Here is a 25,825-nt window from a genome sequence, read left to right as displayed (position 1 = left end):
ATTCAACCTACAACATCATATCATGATGATGGTTAGATAAATTCTAGCATATTGTTTGACTCACATGACTGGTAAGGTTGTATGATTAAAAATTTAACCAATGTATTTTCTCTGTTTCATATTGATTTACAATATGAACCAATTTACTGAGGGTTGTATGAATAAAGGAGGAAACATTCTGTATTCTAGAGTTATAAATAGTGAACTAATTGAAGAAAGAAATGTGCTACGGGCTATTGTGCGACCCTAATACGGATCACAAGGTTGTCTACGAGTGGGCAATGCAGTTCGATCTTACGCAAAGGCAGCAGATGGTAATGGAAACCATAAAAACTGCGCCGGTTCGGGATCGTTTGATGAGCCTCTTGTTCGGCACTTGTGAGCGGGACAATCCAAGGGTACAATATTGGCAACAATGTATGTACACCAAAGAGGACTGGATAAAAATAGGAAAGCCTTTTCACCCGGTAGGGGTCGGTGAATGTAAACAATGTTATCTTATGAGGCACGTAAAACCGTATTTCAAGAATACTGGACAGATTTTGGAACTTATGACATTATGCCATAACTATTTGAAAGAGGCTTGTAGCATGCACAGAGGACTAGCTCAAAACACCGAAAGAGATCAAGGACATATATTGCTTTATGTGTTATATCCAGAAGCGATAATAACCGCCATAGCTCTCCTGTTGCAACAATATCGGGGGGCAAAAAACATGCGAACATTTTGTTTTACGAGATGTCGGATGGACGCAGAATTTGAATTCCTATTTGGGGGAAATCTAGAACAATGGAGATTTACATACGGGTCCACGAGCACGTTTGGTTATGTGGGAGGCGTTTTTGTTCTACCGGTTGACCAAGTGTCGGAATCAATCTTTGAAAACTCGTTAAAAAAAGAGGGAGACAAACAATTAGCTAAAAATACCAATTCGGAAACTACATCGTTGTTTGATACTGAGTCTTCAACCAGTAGAGACAGTAGGTTTCCAAACAAACTAGAGGCTCCGACCCAAATGATAGTTTTACGGAGACCCAGTGTAGACGGACCCCATGCTGTCTCTGGTGGTAATATGGGCTGATTTGAAAATAAAGCTACTATTAGTCTGATCTAGAAGTTGTCTTGATTGATCTGGACTTTTAGGGCTAGCCTATTAGACAAGCCATGATAACTAAATTATTTAGGGCTGACCGGTGGTGGTTTAGGACAACTTATCAATTCGGCACCACTACCAAAGGTCAAACTTAACGGAAAAAGTATAGAAGCCGGGTATAGCGAAACTTGAGATTAGCAAAAGTGGAAACTATATACCTGTATTTTACGATATATATTTACTCAGAGTTATTAATACAGTTTCCCTTTTTATTAAAAGATTCCGATACATTGATCAATCGCTGGGATTGTTCCCGCTATCACCTCCCCTAGAATGACATCCCGGGGACTATGAGAACTTGAGTACTTGAATGCAAGATCGACCTACCTTTATTGCAAAAATTTTTTAAATTCGAGAGGAACTTGTTATTGTAAATTATGAAGAATTGTACGGTGTTTGTCTCCCATAATATTAAATGTTATGTATGTATTTTTGGCTGCAATTTTCGTGTTGAAATTTAGTCTGTAATGGCCCCAGACCACCTATACTATCACAAATCGCCTCGTGCTTATACTTAAATGTTATGCTAATCGAATTATATTTTTTAAATACTGACGTGAGCGTAATTTTTTCCGTTTCACCCAAAATTGTCGCTCTGCCAAATCTCCTTGTATGAGCCTCATACCAATTTGCTGCTATTTAAGTTATTGCTGATTATTATAATATTTTTAAGATTATGAAAATTCTTTATTGCACTGTACATAACATGCGTAATAATGGACTCAACCTCTAGTATTTTATCCAATATTTGATTATGTAATAGTTTTGTAAAATAACATTTTGAAAATTACTCACATCTCTGTCTCATGGCACCCTTCCTCTGATGGTCTCTATGAGACACAGTTGTGTAATAACTTGTTATCAACAACTCTGTATAAATAACCCTTGAATTGAGTAGTTTGTCATTCAGAGATACTTGTGTCTAAATATTTTTCATGGAAGGGAAGGCAGGGATGATGAGTAATATTACTTTTTAATAATGTTTCAATTGACATGTTGTGTAACTTTCCCCACTAAAAAAATCTTCAAAAAAATAAAATGTCTAATTATGTTTATAGATCATAAAAATTGATAAAATTATTACCAAAACCGAATGATAAAAACTATATACGAGATAAAATCTTAATGAGAAAAAAATTATATAAATAAAAACCAGAAAATAAAAAATTACAAAATGATTATATTGCCCTTGTGGGGGGGAGAGATTTATTGCCTAATAAGTATTGGGTGATTAATGAATTGATAAATGGAGTATACTTGATAAGTTATGAGTGAAAAGTAAAAGTAATTATATAAGTCTTGAGAATTGTTATATCCTGAAAATGGTAAATTGTGCGAAATTGCTATTTTGTTTGAAAAAAGAATGTTAGATTTTGATTATATTGAAGGTTACGATCCATCAAATTGGTGTCTTTTGTACGATGTATATGACGAGTTGGACCTATTGAATCTTAAAGAATATGACAGCGAGTATGAGAGATACCAGTTAAAGGAAAGAATATGGGAATTGCTTACGGACCGAGTTGATTGGGTTAAACAAACAGACAATGGCCTAGAAGAGGCAGCACTAGATGAGGAAATAACCGAAGAAAATTTTAATAAATTCAATCATGTGGTAGAAGAGATATTTGAAATAAGAGCAAAGGAATACACCTCTTTGGGAAGAAGAGTCATGTTGTATGAATTAATTAGAGGACTGGTGATGAAACTTACAAACACTAATATAACAAAGGACGTGTACCAGGAGAGAGAAATTTGTAAAGATCCGCCACATATGGAACAATGGAATTGTCAGAATAATTTGGGCATAAAAGGCTATTCAAGTTCAATACATTGGCGAACAAAAAGGATAAGACGTATAGAAATACATCCTTACCCCTACGAAGGGGAAAGTGTGAACATTGACTCTATAATACCGGAACAATCATGAGTAATGACAACGAATGTAAATAAGATTTTGACTTACAAAGGACACTTTTTCGAAGGTATAGAGTAACAAAGTGGGTTATCTAATTCATGAGTAAAATGAATCGAGTGGAACTACTAGTATTATGGCTGGGCATGTGTTATGCTATTTATCCGGAAACAATAGAACAAAAGAAATGTACGATTAATGAAAGACGAACCATGTTATACCCGGAATGCATGCAAGGAAGCAATTTGGTACTTTGGTGCGACCATTCGAGTTATACAAGGATTCCGGATCCTGACAAGATATACCTGGCAAAATCTTGTCGGAACACAGTAAAGATATTCATCAACGACAGCTGTCTACGGGAAATAACCAAAGAACAATTGGAAAAATATAAAGACGTAGAGGTGTTGTATTGTGGTTGGAATAAAATCCAAACAATATCAAGAGGAGCCTTCTGCAAAAATGAAAAACTCAGGGAGATAAACTTGAGGCGAAACTACATCACACGAATTGAAAAGGAAAGTTTTTCAGGATTACATCAACTAGAAAGTTTGTACTTAAGCAGTAATTTGCTGGCAGAGATAGAAGAATCGATATTTGCCAGTCTGGAGAACCTGCAAAAGCTATATCTGGACAATAATGAGATAAAAAGATTGAAGAATGGAACATTTGTTCACTTGCGCCGTCTCAGGATACTGGATTTATCAAGGAACGCCATAAAAGTTATAGAAGATGGGGCCTTCAGAGGATTGAGAAAATTAGAAACATTACACATGGACGAAAATGGACTAATTGCATTTGAAATGACAGTGCTTAAATCACTATGTAATTTAGAGAGATTAACATTGTATAGTAACAACTTGAAGTTTTTCTCTCTTTCTTCCAATATATCGTTCAAATATCTGCATACTATTGATCTTAGTTATAATCACGTCCAATTTCTTAGTGATGATCTACTAAAAAAATTACCGAGGCTGGAAGTTTTAAAATTGAAAAGAAATAATAATGGAACGTTTACCAAAAAACCCCATGTGCGCAAACAATCGAGATTATATTATGATGAGATGAAAAGTTTATCCCATTATGTAACTATACATTCAAAAGGTACATTTGCCGTTATTGTGTGGCTAGTCACTATTGAACTAATGTAAATATAAAGAAAATGTGGAATCTTGAGGTATTGATTCAGTATTTTCCTGTTCAATTAATAATAAGATGTTTAATATATTAGAATACGGTAAAAATATTACTAAAAGTATCAAAATGTGCTTGGGATTGCGTTGTGATGATCCGGAAAAACAACATTTGATATGGATACCCCAAAAAGAAACACTAATAGATAAAGGATTAAAGTCGCTGAAGTTTCTGTTGACAACATATACATTAACGGATCACTTATGTGACATAATGTACGACGAATTAAATCCACGGCTGCAATATTGGAAGCAAAAGTATGGTTTTACTACGGGTAATAATCATTGGCCTGGGAAACATCTGGTTGAAAATGAGTGGGAAGAAACTTATACAGGAAGCATTTACCCTGAAAAACCTATACAGATGGCTTTTGCAGAAATCTGCATAAATTGGGTAACAATTTTAAAAAAAGTAAATCCGGAAATGAGGGAATTTCTAAAAAAGGGAGATTCTGAAAGAGATTTCATAATGTGGATAATCTTTCCGGAAGTTCAGATATACGCATGGGCAAAGACGCAGGGAATTTCATTAAAAGAAGCCGATTGTCAATTTATGACTTTGAAAGTGCCTGCATGAAATTTAACTTTCCAATGTTTGTATATACAGAAACTACTTTTGAAAAGACAATAAAGTTTTAAATAAATATGAAGACTAAAGAATCCAGAAAAAGAAAAAATCTATTCAATCTTGCTCGATGTGGTATAATATCAAGTGAACGAAAATGTATAAAGTTTCTGCGATCACGGCAACTCCTTGTTCAAAAGGCAACATGTTTTAATTGTGGACAACAGATGAATGAAGAAAAATGCAAAAGAACTATGGATGGATATAGATGGAGGTGTCCGGTTTCAAAGTGCCGAACTACCACGTCCATAAGGAAAAGATCGCTATTTGAGGGAAGTAAAATAAGACTCACCCAACTTGTAATGATGATTTATCTTTGGACCATAGATGTATCTCAACGACAAATAGCTTTTGAAGCACACGTCAGCAAGAGAACAATGGTGAATTGGACCAAGAAACTTCGTAAGATATGCTCTGGGGAGATGGAAAGAAGAGGTACACTAATAGGGGGAATATCACAAGGTAAATCACATGTAATTCAAATTGATGAGACGTTTGTGGCCAAAAGAAAATTTAATCGTGGAAGAATAATACGCCAACGCTGGGTTTTGGCTGGAATAGATATGAAAACGCGAGAAATGTTTGCAGAATTGGTACCTGAAGAAGGGAGAAAAACCTCTGTATTATCAGAAATAATTATGAAACACGTAAAAGAGGGATCCACTATATGGACTGATTCATTTGCCAGTTACCGCAAGTTGGAAAGCCTGGGAATGAATTATAAACATTCAATAGTTAATCATGATCGCGAATTTGTCACCACAGAAGGCATAAATACACAATTGATCGAGGTGTCTTGGAATTTTTTTAAAGCTGCTATTAGAAGGCTGAATGGGGTATCAAGATCACTTATTCCTCATTACTTACAGGAGTGGCTCTGGAAAAGAAGGGTGGCCTTGGAGGAAAGGTTTCAACTATTTTTAGAGATAATTGCTCTTGATCCTAACTTTAGGACATTGGAACATTGAAAACAATGTTGGTCACTATGTGCAATATCATCAGAGATGAGTGATTTGAATCTTTAGGGAAGCAATAGAGGCATGTATGATAATCTACATGTTTAGAAAACCTATGAAATGTTTCTATTATTGTTGTATCATAGTGAGTGAATGTATTACATGTATGTTGTATGATATCCAATATCGAGATTTGATGCATTGAAATCTTGAATCAGGATCTTTTATTGTTATGGCACATTATTGTTATATTCACAGGGATAAAATGTATCTATCTGAAGTACAGGATCATAACACTGCTATTTTTTGTGAATTGATGAATCAACTAGATAAAATCGACGTGCGAAAAAATACTGGATGTCTGAAGTTGCTGATGGATATGTTAAAAAAATTTTTTGAACAAGAACATAATTGGTACAAAAGACAACTTCCATGTGGCGACAGAAAACCCCATGGAGAAACGTCGGAGGACGAAATTTCTAGTAATACGGACTCTGACGACTCCCAAGATTCTGCCATTGTGAAAGATTCCTCAAGACAACGACTCATAGTATGGAGTAAACAGACGATACGACCCGATGACGATACATGGACTATAATTACGGAAACCTTGATGGGAGTTTTCCGAAGAATACCTCCCCAATGTATGAGACGAGTAATATATGAAGTGATACGAGGAGTAGTAATGGGCCATACAAGATTGTTAGTATGTGCAAATAGTCTGGCTTATGTTACAGATGCGAATTGCAAATGGACTTGGTACAGCCAAACCAACCTAGGAGTAAAAGGTTATATGTTGCTGAGTTCTGATACCTCCGTTATGGATGCATATATATACATATACTCGAAGAAAGTAGATAAGGAAACCCAGTCAATGAATCAATATCTGGAAAATTCCTATATTTTGGACATACATCTCCATTAACTGTTGTCACATATTGACGATTAAATAATGACTTTACACCCAATCCATGGAATTTATCAAACCAATGCTAATTTGGAACCTCGAGAAATCTTATATAATGATATTTTTTTTTAACAGAATGTTTATGTATTATTACTAGAATGTTGTATTGGTATGGTTATATCTTGACATTTTGACCTGTATTATTGAACGCCTGTTCCATCGAAAGCAATTACACCGAGAAATGACCGAATTGAAACTATGGGCATTCTGATGAAAAGAGATCGTGATCCTCCTGGACATAATTGCGTTTATATTCCACCTGGAGATCACCGGGTTGAGCATTACAGACTTGCAACGTTCAAACATTTTTCGAAAGAAACTCCTGTGATACCGAGCTATCTAGCCGCTGCGGGTTTCTATTGGACAGGATTTCAAGATAGAGTAAGATGTTACTGCTGTGGAGTATCTGTGGAAAAATGGGTCACTGGAGACGATCCTTTTGATGACAAGTGGCATAAATCTACTTGTGACATGGTGACCATACAACATGGTTATAACTTGCCTATTTCAAACTGCTCAGGGAGGCTCCTTTTTGAACAAATGAGGTGCCACCTTAACCTTACTACAAGAAGTCAGCAAACTAATCGGAATGTGCAAAGACCGACTATCAAAGAGGAAAAGTGTCCCTTACCGCAAACCGTGTTTGCGAACATTTGTGACCAAGAACATGAGACTTCATTGCGATCAGCAAATTTGAGAAGTGAACTAGAGAGAAGAAGAACCTTTGACAAATGGCCTTCCTATCCTACTCCATACTTGGTAGGGGAATTGGCAAAACAGGGATTTTTTTACCTGGGAAATCTTGACAGAGCGCAATGTTTTTCATGTTCAGGAGTACTGAGAAATTGGGCACCCACTGATAATGTCCTTGAACAACATAAAAGACATTTTACAAAATGCAGAATGGCAAATAACGAGTATGCAGGAAATATGCCCTTGACAGACTCCGAGAGAAATCAGGCAGATAATGAACTTAAAATAAAAATTGAAAGGTTAACTACTAATAGGGGAGAACCTCCGGATCCATCGCCAGAAGAACAACTCCAGTTGGTGGAAAGATTCCCTTGCCTTTACCCGATAAATTTGCATATGACAACGTTACAGCAAAGAATATCTTCGTTTAATGAAAAATGGCCCAGGATCCTCGCAACAACGGAACAATTGGCTAAAGCGGGTATGTATTATCTAGGGGATTCGGACAGGGCGAAATGCTTTTACTGCAACGGAGGATTACAAAATTGGAACTACAATGATGAGCCGTGGACAGAGCATGCAAAGTGGTTTCCTGGTTGTGAATATGTTTTGCAAATGAAAGGTATTGATTTCGTTTTACGACTAAGAGATGAACATCCCAATCTCAATCGACCATCGATAAGGAATGCAATATGTCTTGATGCACCACGAGAGGAGATACGAAGGAACCATAATCGACCAAGGTTATCTAGACAATACATAAACAGGATGCAACTGGAAGACATGGGATTTACGAGAGATCAAATAGAAGGAACCATAAATAGACAGACTAATGATCATTTCTCTACTGGTGATATAATTCAGGACTTACTGGAGACAGTAAATACAATTACCGCCAGTCCAACGAAAACAACACAACAACAAGGCGATAGCATATCTGAAAATAATCACGAAGTGAACAACAACAAAGAAACGAAAGAAGCAGCAGTTGCAGAAACAATGTCGGTGGATGAAATCGCGCAAAGTTTGAAAGAAATACAAGAGAGTGTGCTTTGCAAAAATTGCAAGAGAAACAAAAGTGAAATTACTTTCATACCTTGTGGACATTTATGTAGTTGTGAAAAATGTGCAACAAATACCGAAAGATGCAACATTTGTGGTGAAACAATACTTGAAAAGATAAAGGTGTATAGAGCTTGATGGAGCAGGCAGGACTATTATTTTGTGGCATGAATGTTCTTGATACATATGTATGATGCATAATGTTACTAGTTACTTTTGCGTGTATGAATCAATTATTCGTAAAATTGAACATACGATTTTAAAGTATTTTATTCTGTATTAAGATGACTAGAGTATTAGAGAATTGGGAAATTACGCTAGCCAAGAAACAAATTAATGAATACTATGATGAATTTGAACAGGAATACCATCATCAAAATTTTGAGATATGGAAAAATACCCCAAAGGAAAAATTCAAACAATTAATAAAGAAATACCTTCATCATTGTTTTGCGAATGTGACAGAAAAGCTTTTTGATAAACTTTATGACGCACATAGTGATATTGCTCGCGTTTTTGTTACAAAAGATTTTGATCTGGCCCAATATACATGGTTTGGACTTGTTCTAAAATTACATCCGGCTCATAAATATCTACCAGAAGAATTTCTGGATGAAAGATTACCACAAATGGAATTAAAAGATTCTGCAACATTACTTCTGAATGCTCGAGAATTTGAAACTGTTGCTGTTCCAATTTTAGAAGACGCTTTTTCGAAAATCGTTATATTACGCGATTAAGAGGAATGTCTCGAAGAACCATAAGTAACCAGGAATTATTGCAAACGGAATATGAATCCGCAGTGTGCGACTTGAAATATTATTTTGACATGTTCTGTAAATATTATGAAGAAGATGTGGAAATTTCCGACAGATGGCAAAGATGGGCTATGACAAGACCCAATGACATTGTTGGAATGCTGACGCTGTATGTTGACAAAGTTTATGGGAGTGCATTATCTCCGCAAGGCAAGGCTCTGGGGTATCATGCTGCTATCAAGGAACATAATAGGATTGCAATTATTACACTGGGAGACTATAAGGAAGCCAAATTTCTTTGGTACCAACATATTGTTCGTATGCATCCCCTGAAGGAGAGCTTTTCAGAACAATGGATAAAAGGATGTTTGAAAGATGATTAACTGAAATGATACATATACTGCATCAGATTTTCCACTATATCTAATATAACAACTAGAATTAAAAACTTTTATGTGTGTAATTAAGTTGGTTTGCTGATTAAGATTCGTTGAATGTTTAATAATGTTTGGGTTTTTTTGTGTAAGAATTTTAAGACATTAATAATTTATTTGATCTTTGACTGTGGCATGTTGGAAGTTAATCATGAAAAGTATGAGTATGTGCCTAAAGACCCACAGAAGAAGGAATTGAATCGGAACAAGTTCAGACCGTGTCTATACCCTACGATACCTGACAGCAGAGTTGCTTGGCTAAAGATGGGAGTTGTACATGAACGAATAAAAGAAAGAATAGAAAACTTTCCGAAGTTGACAGCCAATGACATGGAGTATGTATTGAAAGATTTTCTTGTCTGGCTATACCGGGACCATGAGGTGGCGGAACAATTGGAATGCGCCAAAAGAGTACTGGAGCAAATTGTGGAAGAAAACTTTGGAGAGAGCCCTGCATACTACTTGTATGTATTTCTACGATATGTGTTGGCTATAGCTAATGTTGATGAAGATTGGAACATTACTAGCAAAACTATTGCCGGTTTTTCACGGGCCATGTATACTATGGATAAACGACTGAATTAATAATATTTTTTTTTCTTTCTGTGTGTATCAAGTCTTGTTGGATAATATTAATCTACACCGAATGGCAAGACATAGGTTACATGTTGAACGGCGAAAGATCGATCAAGAAATTCAAACAAATCCTGTCATTTTGCAAGCAGGGCCGATGGACGAGTCAGATATCTATATTTGGCAAGCACTTTTGCGCGGACCCTCAAAAACACCATATGAAAAAGGGACATTTCTCCTTAGAATCGAATTTCCAACGGAATATCCATTCAAGCCTCCGAAGATCAAATTTGAGACCAAAATTTTTCATCCGAATATAAGCCGTAAGGGTACCATATGTATTGACATTCTTGCAAATGAATGGTCACCTGCTTTAACGATGGGCAAGGTGTTGGTCTCAATTTCGTCATTGCTGGCTTCCCCTAACCCAGAAGATCCAATGGATGTTGAAAGCGCCAGACTGTATCGGGATGATTATGATAGTTATCAGAAGACGGCACGAAAATGGACTGATATGTATGCACAGTAAATTGTTATGTATATAGTATGCTTATCACAATTATTGAATACTCTAGAAGTGTTGTTATACTCATATGAGTGTAGGAAATGTTATTAAGGAAAGTTCTGGTCTAATAATCAATATAAAATTCTCTATATTAAGAAAATATGGGGGATAAAATTGCTAGAGCAAAGCATGAACTTGACGTTTTCTTTGATTCCTTTGAAAAGAAATATGAACACAAAGACTTTGGCAAGTGGGCTGCAACAACACGGGATGAACTGGAGATATTTATGACACCTTACTTGAGGATTTGCAATCTGAGAGTATCCGACAAACTGTTTGATGCGCTATACAAAAAGCATTTATCCATCGCCCGCATGATATTGTTTGAAAATTATGAACATGCTAAATTTTGTTGGTTCGTCTTCTGTGTTGGATTGCATCCTGCCTCAGATGTGATACCCGAAGGATGGGTGTTGGAAAGAATGCCTTGTTCTGATAGAACTGGATTTTGTATTTACACCACGGATAAACTCTTTTATGATACTTTTCCCTCTGATGTGAGAGCTGCTATACTTATACATAAAATGAAATGTAATGGATGTGATAATTATGAACAATGAATGCATAAATTGTACATTTTATTGTTTGCTAAATTAAATGTCTATTAATTATGTATGACATGTATGCCAATTTGATTAAGTATTACATTGAGTTAATTCATTTCCGTTTGCATGACTAAATAGACCCTTACCTGGATGATTAATTTCTTTCAGAAAATTCAGTATGAATAACGCGGTGATAAATGATAATGGTGATGTTGATGTCACCAGAATAGTTGGATCTAATGTAGCGGAACAAGATTTGATATTTTATTTTTGGCTATTCAAAGAGCGATATGAAGCGAGAATACTCCCCTCTCATAGATGGTACGAGTGGTCAAAGACTCCACCCAAATATATCAAACTTGGATTGAAATGTTTTTGCAAACGGGTTAACGAAACCCTTTCCGATGAAAAGCCCTTTGTTATTGACTACCCAGGAATATTAGAAAACCACAAAATGATAAAAGAAATGGCCTATGGAAATTATGAAAGGGCTAAACTTTTGTGGTTCAACTATATGGCTCGAATGCATCCTATGGAAAATTTGATAACGGATGAATGGGTGAAAGAACAAGCCGAATCTACGGAACCCTTTTACCCTGAGGATACTATAGATGTCCTAGTTCAATGAGAAATATTAAGCCCATGAATGCTATTGTTTTCATGTATGTATATAAAGTGTTATAACTGGCCTACGGAATATAGAATGGTCAAGAATCTCTATTGCGTCTTGCGTAGAGTAATTTTATTGTATTTTGTCGCACGGTGAATTGATTTCGTAACGATCACAGTTTATTAAAAGGATTTGGTCAACCTACATTCAGAAATGTTTCACAGTTGGTACTGATTATTGCTAATTTGTGACTGCGAATGATGTTTAATACTGTGGGGCCTCGTCATCCCTACAGTATGTATATAAGGCGTTATACACTGCTACGCCCTTATTTTTAAGCAGGACCCTAGGGATCGAAGCCCTAGTTTTAGGGAAACAAAATCCGAAGTTTACGGTGCGAACCCTTATTATAGGCTAAATAAATAATTATTGAAAAACAATATAAAATCTTATAAAATCTTAAACAACAATACCATTAAATTAACTAAATAATGAACACTAAAAACTGTTTGAACAATCAGCAATGCCTGTATTAAGTGGCATCTTAGTTAAGGGTAGTATCATGCGGTCTGATTAGTAGGATCATAGTGATTTTGATTGCACTGAAGACATGACGTCCTTAATGTTGATATGTTACTTTGAAATATTATGATCACGATAATATTGAGGATTATGATGCTGAATGGAGTTACAAAATATTTGAAATGTAATTGATATTTACGGCAGGACAGGCCGTCGCATGAATTATACGCGTAAACAAACCTTGGAGTATTGAAAATGTTTATTAATCATGTATGATGATGTATAGGTTAAACCATGCCTTGTGTTATAATTGATGAATGATGTGTATGCCAATTTAACCAAGTTTTGCATAGAGTTACTTCATTTCCGTCTACATGATTAATTGATTGGAGTATTTGGTTGTATTAAGCTTCTAGATTATCAGTAGATAAAGGTAGATTAAAATTCTGGACCCCAGGGTCATTGTCAACTTGAGAAGAAACAATCCTACCACTGTTGTTGCTCCAATCACCATTTACAGACGTCGTCAGGATACTAAAGCAAACGAAAGGCAACGCTTTACTAGGAAGTAACCCGAACAAGTGTGGACTACTCGCACAACAATCGTTGTGGAGCTGCACTTTAAAAACAAAATTGGTGGCCAGTACGGGGATACTTCCGGTGTACAGACGTTGACCAATCGATGCTTTCTAAGACGACCATCGTAAAACTTGTACTTGTCGTATCCTTGCTTTCATCTTCTATATCTCTCCTGATTATATTGGCAGCAATCTATCTGCACGTATCGCCTGGAGCGCTTTCTAATCTATTGAACGTATTTTTGGGATCCAACAGCAGCGCATCTACTGCTTACGTTCCTCCCACGATTACGCCGCAAGGATCTACAATCCATTTTAATATATCTTCACCTGATCTAATAACTTCTGTCAACAGTACTTTCTCCAGCCAATAGGAAGGACTATGCGTAGGATGTTGAAAGCATTAAAAAGGAAAAAGCCATCAGAAGCAACAGACGAACTCAAACAAGGGATTACCTTGCTTAAAGCTACACAAAAACGCCATGAAGATGTCCGGCGACAAGAAAGACAACTGGCTAAGGACGTGGCTGAACAAACAGAGCTATTGAAAGAGGTAAAGACAGCTCTGCCGGAAACCATGAAAGGGTTAGAAAAGGCAAAGAAAGAGGTTCGAAAAGCTCAAGCAGACCTCAAAGCTGTTTGTGATGCCACAACAAGAGTTAGCGGGAAGGTCTCCACCGACGTGCTGAATGACATCCTTACGTCAGAGTTCGAGCTCGGAAGGTCGCATGCTCAGGCTACGCGAGAGAGCGTCCAATCTCCCGTTTTGACAGTAACTCCAAATGCACCAGAACATGATCCTCCGGCTTACGTCCCGCTCGCTGAGCAGCCGTCGGATGACGTACAACCAGGACCAACAATGACGGTCCGTAAGGGTCTGGATTGTCATACTGTGACGGCCGTCTATCCTAAGCTACCACGTTCTGATTCGTCCTCGTTGTCAGACTCTCGAATGGGGACGACATCATGCTTCCATATTGGCAGTGGTGCGCGCCGCAAACAAAAAGATGGTAACCCAACAACGATGGGAACAAGGGCGAAACCTGCAAAAAGTTCCTTGAGTAACTATAGGGGATATCAAGGTTGGCCAGAACGCCGCAATTCGGCGACAGAATCTCGTATAAAAGCGGATGGCGCTTCACAACGTGTAACCTTTCGTAGTCCAGGCGAGGAACAATCTGCCGCAGAAGACAGTGAGGTCGACTTTCAGACTCGATTAAAGCATCTTTCCAAGGAATTAAGAGATAATATAAGGTCTCTACGGGGCGGTGCCAGCTCCCAGGATTCTGCGGATGACTCTAGCGATGAGGAACCTGCCGATATCTCTCGTTCTCCTGATACACCTCGCGCTACCTCCACTCCAAAAGAGAATGGGGGAAGGACTAGGCGACAACGGCAGCAACAGCTACATAAGAATTCTGGTGCTTTAGCCCCAATACTTAATGTATCTACTAAAATCCAATCAGAAAAAGAAATGCTGCAGCTTATGATGGATCCTGGAGACATGCCATTGCTAAAATGGATGGAGAATTCAATGCGACGAATACGCCATGGTACTGGAAATACGGATGTGGATGTTATTTTGGCTAATGCGCTGCAGAAGAAATTGAGGGCTGCTGGCCGACACAAGCAGGCTACCCAACTGGGAAATTTTTTTAATACCAATTCGGGGGAAGCAGATTGGGAATCGGTGATGCGATCTCTTTCCTTATCCAATCCCCAGGGATTGGTAAATGATGAAAAAATCATTGGGGATTTCCGCAGGAATTATCGCTGGGAGGATGAGCCGCTACCTCTGCTGAATAGCGCTTTGAAACAACTAGAAATAGACATGGATAGTTTTATTGATGATAATCCGGATGGATTGCGTCTTTTCCGAAATCTAAGACAACGACTTCCCGAAGCGCTCAGATTGATGTTACGAGGCTGGGAAGAAGATAAAAGATGGCGTGAAGTTGCGGAGGAACTACAACTTGTTTGGAACTCCGAGTTTCTGGACGAGCAAGAGACGCGCCCCAGGTATCAGGAAACAAAGGAAGTACGTGATACAAAACCGTCCTTGCCGCCAGTACACATTTATAATGTTCAACCTGCAGGACAAATAGTGCACAGTTATCCCACTCATGGAAGAGAGGACAGTCAGCTCAACACTCCTCCTCCACCTGGTGACACCCCACCGCCGGTGGTACAATCACCCTCGCCCCTACAACCACTGAATAACTTTGAGGGGGCAACACCTCCTGGATCACCTAGGGGGACCTCACCGCGTCAACTTGCCAATGCAGACCAGGTGCCGTTACAACGTCGGAATCCTCAACGTAAAGCACGCAACAATCGATTCCCCACCCGCATCATGAATGGTAATGGATTTGGTAGGCGTGGACAAGGCCCGAGGGCCAGGCCAGTACACCAACAGGATGGGCGTAACGCATCATCGAGACCTGACGGACAGCCAACGAGAACAACAAGATCTTCACGCGCCAGGCCAGGACCGGAAACCTCAAACCGAAGTCCGCGAGTGGCGAGTACGCAGGATTCCGGGATGGGTGCAGACAACTCACAGATTACGCCGTCCAGCAGCCAGGAAGCCCGCAACATTGCGGATAGTCAAGGTGAGAGATACAATTTTCTTGGAAACCCGAATATTTTCGCTCCTCTAGGATTGTATCTAAATCCTACTCAGGGACAATCCCTGTCCGTCTGTTACTACTGTAAGGCACCGGGACATCAATCCCGAAATTGCGTGGCTAAATTCATACTGTGGCTAAACGATAAGGTTCTTGCTAGAGATGAGGAATTAGGATGGGTAATTCGTGGGCGAGCACGACCTGTACCCCCTCATGTTAAAGAATCTGCAGAACGAAACTGGAAACCGTTCCTTGCGAGAAATAACATACTAACAATTGAAGGACTTGATCGATATCTGGCTGCTCAAGGTTCACCCTCGTTTACACAGAGAACCGCTTTGTGCGAAGCCTATTACGATACCAGGCCAAAAAACCGAGACAGAACCCACTGGCATGATAGGGATCAATGGGGTCCTCATGGACCACCTGCACGTCCATCTGGGGGAAACACCCAAGTGGCCTGGACGAAACCTCAATATCATGATCGGCCGCGTCAATATGATGCTCCATATTGGACGGACGAAGAACTGAATCAAGGTATACGACTTTCAAAAAACGCCTTGGGGTGCTGATTGATCCGGTGAATCAGCTCCCAGACAATTTAATAATTCAACATACAAAAACTGTACATAACTCATCATTACCCTTATTTACATTTCTTGATATGCCGGATGACCCCCTACAGCCCGATTTTACGGAATTGTTTGGAGGCCAGTTGTTGTATTTAATTGATACAGTAACTGGTACAAAATTCCTAGCTGACACGGGGAGCATCCCCAATTTGATAATGAAAAAGGTCGTTATAACTAAATATCCACGAAGCTGGGAAAAACGTCAACCAATAGACATGGAATTGACTGGAATAGGTGGCTCGTCCCAAGTGGACTCCTTTGTAGTGATTGATATTGGTGGACTGTCCGTTCCATTTGTGACCGGATCAGGAGTCCCACTTAATATCATAGGGCTGAAATGGATTGAGGAAGTCCAACAATTACCAGGCGTAACTACGGAATTCAAAACCCCGTCTAACGCAAATGAGGAGCTGTCTTTAGCATCATTACTCGAAGAGAATCATTATGACCAAGGTAACGGAACCGAAGTTGGAAGCAGTACTAGCTACACTGTAACCGACGATGGGTTGATGGATGCTGCAAACCAATTTAGCGTGGAGCGGAAAATGGCCGCTGGCGCGAGTACCGGGATGGAAATAACCACTGGTGCGAGCGACGAGTTGAAATTAGCAACTAACGTCACACAGAACCCATGGGAAATTATAGGTGTTGAGACAGGAATGCCTGCTGACACCGTTAATGAAGACGTCGAGCGTGGAATCCCCGCTGGCGTAAAGATGGACCTGCACGAGAAAACTGGTCCAGAACACTCTCGCGGATGCACTTGTCCGGATGACAATAGGAATCCGGCCCATAGTTGCATGGCGACTATTACAACTGACATCCAGAGCGAAATGTCCTCTGGCGAAAATAAAGACCTGCACGAGAAAACTGGTCCTAAGTGCCTTCGTGGATGCACTTGTCCGAATAACCTTAATGATTCGGCCCATAGTTGCATGACGACAGCCACAGTAATGAGTACTTTCCCAAAAGGTTCAATCGAAGCAGCAATTGCCGGTCAGCCGGATGCACATCCGGACATGTCCGACAAGGAGTCTGGGGATTTTATGATGCACGTCTCCCCAGAAAAAGGGCCCCCGGCGGAAAAGGAATCCGTCGGCGTGACGGTAGGTGCGGGCACGCGCCGAGATCAGAGGCATACATCGAAGGACCTCGCCCTCTCTCCGCCAACACCGAAAACCCGGTCATCACGAATCTCAAACCAGCCAATGGCTGGTCCAGTCACTACGTATGTTTTACAGAAAGACACTCACCCACGTGTCAAGACGGAGCTCGAAAATCTCTGCGCACAATCCGTAGCGCTGGCCAAACTCCCATACAAACCTCCCGATCTGACGACTCCAGAAAACACCATTATTGCTGATGATGTTTGGAAAGCCGTCTACACGCCGTTCGCATCCGAACTCGAGGACCTGCGAGGCCATCTTGGGGGCCCGCAAACCATGAAATACAAATGCGACATCGAGCTTAAAGATCCCTCGACGAAACCATTTGTGTCTGGGCCTTATAATTTAAAGGGGGAGGGCCAGGCAAAAGCATTGAAAGAAGCCGTAGACAACTTCCTGGACTTGGGCGTTATCGAACGAGGTTTTGCCGAATGGAAGTTGGCTATCTTTGTGGTCCCTCAGAAAATGAATGAGAGACAAAAACAGGAGGACGGATGGAAGCAAGCATGGAGGGTGGTACAGAATCTCCAACCTCTTAATGCGGCCATAAAATCAATAGAAGTACCTCCACCTCTGGTACCGGACGTAAAGCAGCTCGCCCAAGGCAGAGGAGTGCTTTCTCTCCTTGATTTGAAGAAGGCCTATTTCCACATGGATGTCACGGAAAGGTCTAAACAATATGTGGGTATAGCCATCAAAGGGATGCATGTAAGATGGCGTAAAATGCCGATGGGGCTTAAAACAGCTGTAGCTCTTTGGTCAGCGAATATGCAGGAATGCGTGGTGAAACCTATCACGGAAAAATACCAACAACACATGAAACAAGTTGGCAGGACAGACGAGGAGAATGCAACGCCTATGGAGGCCTACATAGATGATATTTTCCTCAGCACAAAAACTGTAGAAGACCATTTACTACTGCTACGCATGGTATTTGAACAGCTCGCCAAGATGAAACTGACGGTTAGCATCAATAAGTGTTTTATTGGAAAGCGAAGGGTAAACCTTTTGGGGGCAACCTTGACGGGGAAAGAAATCGAGGTTCAGCCCGAAAGAATAAGGGCTTTACGCGAACTCTCACCACCCCATAATGTATACGAGTTAAGGGGGTGGATTGGCGCACTTCGCTACATCTCGGAACATATTCCTGAGTTAAGTTTGAAGCTGGCCAAATTCGATGCGCTGACAGGCAAGGTCCCTGCGACACAAGGACGAGTGACGCCTGTGCTATGGACCAACGAATTACTGCAGGACTTCAAAACGGCACAAGCAGCCCTCGATGATGCTAAGGTTCTGTATCATCTGGATCCAAATCTTCCCATTTTTGTGGAAACGGACGCTTCAGATATTGGGTTTGGATCAATCATTTTCCAGACGGAAAAAGGGTGTAAACCACCGTTCGAAAAGGTTTACCCAATTGCTTACTACAGCCAAAAGTGGGCGACTCCAACGGCAAAGGCTTATGATCCATGTACAAAGGAATTGAAAGCCTTAAAAGATTCGGTGGAAAAATGGCAATCAATGTTGAGAGCCTTACCCTTTACAATAATCACTGATAATACTGGGGTTTTTGGGCTCCTCAAAAGAATGACGGACAAAGCGAAAAATCCAAGCCCAAAACCCCTAATTCAGAGGTGGCTCAATCATCTAGCAGGATTCCAAATAAAAGAGGTGGTTCATCTAAGTACGATGCAGGTATTTACGTCAGATGGATTGTCTCGTTCTTATTGGATGGAGATGGCTGCGGGAGAAGATGATCCACATGTTTGGGCGACGATTCCCAAGAAAAAGGGCGTTTCGAACCGACAGAAAAGACCCCGACCGGAAAAAATACAACAGATGCTGATGTATCACTGTCGACATGAACTTTGCGACAACTCGGTGAACGGGTTCCATCCTTGGGAAGATATTTGCAGTATCTTTCAAAAGAAAACTGGGGAACAAATGGACACGGACGAAATACAGAGTGTCATGCAAAGATGCGACAGAGCAATAACCACGGAATATGGTATGGCGGCCGCCCATGGACATACAAAAGGGACGCCTCCTCCGTACTGTAAATATGAAGGTAACGAGGTACTGTACCACATGACGACCGAAAACAATGCGAGACAGATAATGTCCGCGGGCATTGAACGGATGAACAGGAGATTCATTCATTTGAGCAGAACGCCAACAAAGAAAAGCAAAAGGCGGAATGTGGTAATTTGCATGAAAGCAGCAAATCTAAGAAATGAGGGACTCGAATTGCTGCAATCAAACGTACAAGACGTGGTATTGTGTGAAGGCCCTATATCACCCACAGTTATACAGAAGATGTAAAGCTGTTTTTAGCAGAGTGTAAATATGTGATATAATAAGGGTGAACGGACAAAACTCCTATAATGGGAGCAAACGGAAAAAAGTGAAACCTCGTAACTAGAGAAAATGCTGAGTCAGCATTTTTTTAATTCGTGTGGAAAAACGAGAGAATAAGAATAAAAAAGATTAAGTGAGAGAGTGAAAAAGGAGATTGAATTAAATGATCATGGGGAATCATGATGAATGACGACAAGTAGACACACGAGTAAAGCGGGCATATACTGCACTAGTTCCAATTATTCTCTTACCGTACACCTGCGACCCAAAAACAAGAAATACTGACTGTCGCGTGAAGTAGTGCCAATTGAAGGGCGTGCGGCCCGTACCATGGGTTTTATATTTAGGTTATGGTGAAGTACCTTTGAGTTAAGCTCAAGTCGGTCAATGGATGTGATTAGACACCAAAATCGTTGAAATGTCTATGTGATATATCCACATGATCATTTTTGACAAATTATTCAACTTAACATTATTTTGCCATTCGCGCGATTTAAGTTGAACTCCAGATCATGATTATATGTAGGGATGGTTCGTGTGACCGCTAACATTTTTGAAAGATACTACATATGAACGCGAACGTTAACCTATGACGTCACGTGATGTCAAATTCCTATAATTCAACCATACATTTCTGTAAGGTTATTTGTTAATGGACACGATAACTGGCGACGACTTCGGGTATATTATGCCGCAATGCTAAAGTACATGTTGATTTTCAAACGTCGCCTAATGAATTACCGGCATCAATCAAATGCCATAATAATTTCACAAAATCGCTTTGCCAACAATCTCGACAAGGACTCGGCTAGACTGGACAGACGTGTTGAAACACCGGTTTCTGTAATTGCGCCAGATATCGTCTCAAAAGCAAGTTATACAGTAGCCAACACGCCAATCGGACGGACTTGGCTTTTATGATACAATAAGAATATCAAATCAAAATAGAACCCGTATATGCCTGATGGATTCGTTACATTAGATATCGACGCATTCTTCATATGAATTTGTTGATGTAAAACACTGATTGGTTGATTATAAGCACAATTCTCTCACTTCCTACCTACAGTGTGTTTCGTTCTTGCTTTTAACGTAAGATCTTGGTAGCTTTCACACTACCAAGATATCAAGATCTTACGTTTATATGTATTGTCTGCTATCGGCGCAACAAAGTATTCGTTCTTGCTATTGTGTGATTGCAGGCAAAACTCACTGCAAAGAGTTAGCGAATATTCACAAACTGCAAGCTAAATATCCCGGGCAAACTTTCGAGCAAATAATTTGTGAAATTGGCGTGTAGTCCTGAATTCTTTTTCTTGCTAGGATTTCAACCAAATGCGCTGTAAGGACGTGAATAATTGTATCACGTGAAAACGGTTCACAGAGCAGAACCTGCCAAGGTTTGTTTGTGAACGCGTACCGCCAAATCCCAGAGGTGCACACACAGAACGCGGATATATACCTCACGTTCACACCATCCCTATAGTCGTATGCATACTCCGAATTTCATATTTGAGAAGTATCTTAACGCTCAGAAGTTTTAACCTTCTGAGCTATCAAACTATGCGTTGCTATTACAGACATTTTGGTTGCTCTTTTCAGTGTTTTATTGATATGACGATGACGGGGCGCAACATTTTTCACTATCAAGAGGGCGTGTCTACTAGGGATGGTGTGAACCTCTAAAAGGTTCGGGTTCGTGTGAACGCGAACCTTTTTGAAAGGTTCTGTGTGAACACGAACGTGAACCTCGTGACGTCACGGGACGTCATATGGCTAATTCCAACCTAGCGATACCTAGCGATACGTAGCGACGACTCGGGCAACATTGCGTCATAATGCGGAAATACATATCGACGTTTTAAACGTCGCCAAATGTATCAACTGGGGCAATCAAATGATATAATAATCTCATAAAATCAATATCTTCCGTCGCTTTGCCAACAATTTTGACGAGGACTTACCAGGGAATATAAGGGAAGCAAGGGACGTAGTTTATTTTTGTCCTTGATGTTTTTGCGGCATATACACCGACTCATGATACATACACACGATCTGCTTATATGCGTACCGTGAGTACATGATGTGCATATGCCGTCGGGCAAGGAAGATGCAGATATAGCCTTGTAGCAGTTTTGGGATGACTCGAGTCATGACTTGACTCAAGTCAGACTCGAGTCACCTTTTTCGTATGACAGGTCGGAAAATCTATTCGACGTCTGAGTATTGCTACATTGATATTGAGCAGAGCGTGAAACGGGTTTCTATACTTGCCACCGATATTACCCCATTAACAAGTTATACAGCAGTAGCCAACACCTCAATCGCACCGATTTGGTTTTAATGATCCAGTAAACATATGATGTCAAGATTGACCCCATACGCCTGCTAGATTGATTAGTTCAGGGCCGGCCAACCCGTGGCCCGCGGGCCACATGTGGCCCGCGAGAAGGTTTTGAGTGGCCCGCGAGGTAATTTCCGAAATTTCTAATATCATCAAAAATGGATTGCACAGATTTTGAGCTTGCAAGGCCGAGCAAAAATTTGATTAGTCTGGCCGCAATACTTGAGATGTGATGACTAAAATATCAATATAATATCAACGCAGTGACAGATCCATCAGCCATTCACATATTGGTATATCTTCGTACAGAATAATTTGCGATAGATTTATCAAAGGTAAAAATTTTCTACAAGCTTAGCGCAATATGTTGTCACTCGATTTCTTGTTTTTAATATTGTTGCCCTTTTGTGAAAATGGAAGAACACCGAATGTATCAGATTGAGTCTAACTATATATTCGCGATTACGAGACAAAGTGTCGTTCAACATATGCGACCTTGCGTTTGCGCTCGCAGTAAGACCGTCGACCATGAAACCTAGGCACGAAATGATTGACGCATGTTGGTCACAGCTTTCGATATCGATCTGTCCATGCGCCGAATAGCCCAGTCCTCGCAAACTTAGCCCAGCGATATACAGCAGGCCCGCAATATAGTCAAGTGACAATATTATTGACCTATGAACTTCAAAAAATTTTCGCGCTTCGCGCGGATAGTGGCCCGCGCAAAAGTTCGTCAATCGAATGTGGCCCTTTGGCCGAAAAGGTTGGCCAGCCCTGGATTAGTTGAATAAGCATCATTCGCTGACCACGTAGCATATTTCGATCGTGATGTTTTGTGATTGTGGGTCAAGCTCGCAGCAGAGAGTCAATAAATATTTACAAACGGAAAGTTGGATATTTCGAGCAAACTGTTGCAACAAACCAAGTAAAACTTATAAGATTGTCAAGGTACATGCTCGTTTAGTGTTGATTTTTTTTATGCCTATAGCGCCATGTATAGAGTGGCCTGCAGTTGAAATGCAATAAATTTGAACCAACGATGTTGTAATGAAGTGAAAATTGTAATATATGAAAAAGGTTCACAGTGCAGAACCTACCAAGGTTCTGTTGTGAACGCGAACCTCTAAATTTCCGAGGTTCACACACAGAACGCGAACGTGAACCTCACGTTCACACCATCCCTAGTGTCTACAAAAGTTTCGGCGCCACTGGTTTAGACCATACCATACAAACGGCTATCAAAATATATGACTGGAACCTGTCTGATTTGTGAAGTATGTAAATAACTTTTCTGCGGATGTTGTTGTTGTTGTTGTTGTTTAGTAAACAAAAAGATATATGCTGATCAGCTGTTAGTATTTTAAACCACGGTCAATAATGCATTTAAAAATTTCATTCCAAAGAAATAAATTTTCGGCACAGTGACAAATGATAATGAAGGCTCAAAAATCGTATGATGTTTAGTAGAGACGATCGTAAGACAAAAATTAACAAGCAATTTGGCAGATTTGGGAATGAAAAATCAGCGACGAAAATCATATTATGGGCGATAGTGTGAAAAATGTCCAATACGATTATAGGATATCGACAAACACAATAAAGTAAAGATTCAACAGTACCAATCCTAAACGATGATCATCGTGACGACAGTGACCAGAGTGCAGAGAAAAATAACACTTTATTTCAAAGGATTACTTCGTGCAGGAGATACAATGATAAGAGACGGAATGAAAACTCGATAACCATCACCGCTACCGAACGTCCAATATTTTTTTAGCCTCACCTTATTGGGTGTTCACTGTTGATCCGGACTTCGTTCTTTGAAAGCAGTGACAGTTCCGGGGATAGAGATGAAGAGAGCTCTTCCGTCAGTCTTCCCGCTACCTCGTTTCCGCTAGGACTAGTGAAGTAGAATCCAAAATAATATGTTTCTGGAGAACTTTCGATAAAGTTTCATTAATTAATTCGTGGATGAGCTGAAAATCCGAGTTGCGAATGCCAACTATATAATACTCGAGCAATCTGAGATCATCAGGAATCTTGTCGACGATCCGGAATTTCTCGAAATCCTGATGTCTAACTTCAAGGCTACATGATGCCTTACCTTTTTGCTTCCCAGATGACTTCCTTCAGTAATGAATAACGGTTTAATATCCTGGTAGATGATGTTCCATAGGCAGATTTTGCAGACTTACAGCAGTTTCATATGCTGGTGGGGTATGGTCCAAAGGCATAGATTTACAAGGGTTTCATATACTGGTGTGGTGGGCAATGTTCCCTGTAAGCTGCGCACGTGCGCAAATGCGCAGTGCTGACACGGTATCTGCGCACAGAAAATCTAAGCTGCGCACAAAAAATCCCAAGTGATGACCTTTTTTTTTTAGTCGTTACGCACTGTTGTCCAAGGGTCTGCGCAGTGAGTTGGTGAGTGTGCGCAGACTCCTCAAATATTAGAGGGAACATTGGTGGTGGGGTATGGTCCGTAGGCAGATGTCACAGATTTACTGCGGTTTCATAACCTGGTAGAGGATGGTCCATAGGCAGACTAGGCCTATGCAGATTTACAGCAGTTTCATATGCTGAAGGAGAATGGTGAAGAGGCAGATTATGCGGATTTACAGTGGCTGCAAAATAACATCATACACTATGTTATACTGGGAAACTGCATCACAGGGAAATGTATATTAATAGCAATAGATTTCAAGGAAGACTTCGTTTAGCTAGACATTTATATTCATTTTGGATATCTCTGGGGGGCTGGTTCCAAGAATATCAATAGTGTTTTGCTATCAATGAACATTAACCCGCTGTGTAGAATAGGGCTAGGGATTAATTGCACTTCCTAATGAATATCAGAATTCACTGAATAGTATTACGTCAGAATTGTTGACTAGCGGGTTTATAAACATATTTCCATAAACAGATTTAGAAGTTAAGCTCCAAAGCACAGTGAACTTATCAATGCTTCAGGCTATTGTAATTTGTATTAAATTAGCGTTCAATAACATCATTGTTAGCGTTATAATAGTTATCGGAAAATTGAATCGACTCTTGTCCGCAATAGAAGATGCAATTACGGGTTTACAAATCGAACTATATACCTAATCATTTTGGATCTTCGTGGATATTTCCTTGATAAAAACACTTTTTAAATAAGAGAGTGAGAGGAGTCAAGGTGTCGACAGGCGTAGAGCGTATTACAGTAAAGTCCGGTCTTCAGACGTGATATGTGCCAGCCGGAGTTCCGGCTTGGTACTATATATTTGATGTGAAGAGAGCCAAAGAACCATCACAACGACATATGCGTGATTAACAAAGCAAAATATAGAAAGGTCAGTGGAAGAAAAGCACTGTCTAATACTCTAATCCAAGTAAAGCGTAATTAATTGCACTTCTTTGTATAATGGGACCTTGCCGCTGGGAATCCACCCAATAACGCAAATATTTGTGTGTTACAACAATGATTGAATTGACTTGTTATCAGAGGTGGTCAGTGACGAAGTACTTCTACTTTTCGGAAGTATTCAAGTTGTTTTCTTCTAATTCTG

At 39.9% G+C, this 25,825-nt stretch overlaps 3 protein-coding genes across 4 annotated transcripts in view; all 3 read left to right on the top strand.

Annotated features, from left to right (window-relative positions):
• The window catches only part of LOC145440592 (uncharacterized), a 233,858-nt gene that overhangs the window by 40,357 nt on the left and 167,676 nt on the right, over nt 1–25,825 (top strand). The gene's annotated exons all lie outside the window — the stretch shown is intronic.
• Nucleotides 6,936–9,821, top strand: LOC145441985 (putative inhibitor of apoptosis). The gene has a single exon (XM_080319948.1). It carries the CDS (start codon nt 7,009–7,011, stop codon nt 8,701–8,703), a length of 1,695 nt encoding a protein of 564 aa, XP_080176074.1. The 5' UTR covers nt 6,936–7,008; the 3' UTR covers nt 8,704–9,821.
• LOC145440598 (protein LKAAEAR1-like) overlaps nt 12,946–25,825 on the top strand; it is a 245,280-nt gene continuing 232,400 nt past the window's right edge. The window contains exon 1 of the mRNA XM_080318253.1: nt 12,946–12,981. The gene's annotated coding sequence lies outside the window, so the exon portion shown is untranslated. The remainder of the gene's footprint in view (nt 12,982–25,825) is intronic.

Source organism: Botryllus schlosseri, chromosome 6 (genome assembly GCF_051294905.1).
Source record: "Botryllus schlosseri isolate E-star chromosome 6, Bs_hap1, whole genome shotgun sequence".
Lineage (NCBI taxonomy): Eukaryota > Metazoa > Chordata > Ascidiacea > Stolidobranchia > Styelidae > Botryllus > Botryllus schlosseri.
The sequence above is the reverse complement of the archived record's forward strand: the minus strand, read 5'-3'. Positions and strand labels throughout refer to the sequence as shown.

What these genes read in the sequence shown, in the direction of transcription:
- LOC145441985 (XM_080319948.1), top strand. Translation starts at nt 7,009, where the DNA reads ATGGGCATTCTGATGAAAAGAGATCGTGATCCTCCTGGACATAATTGC.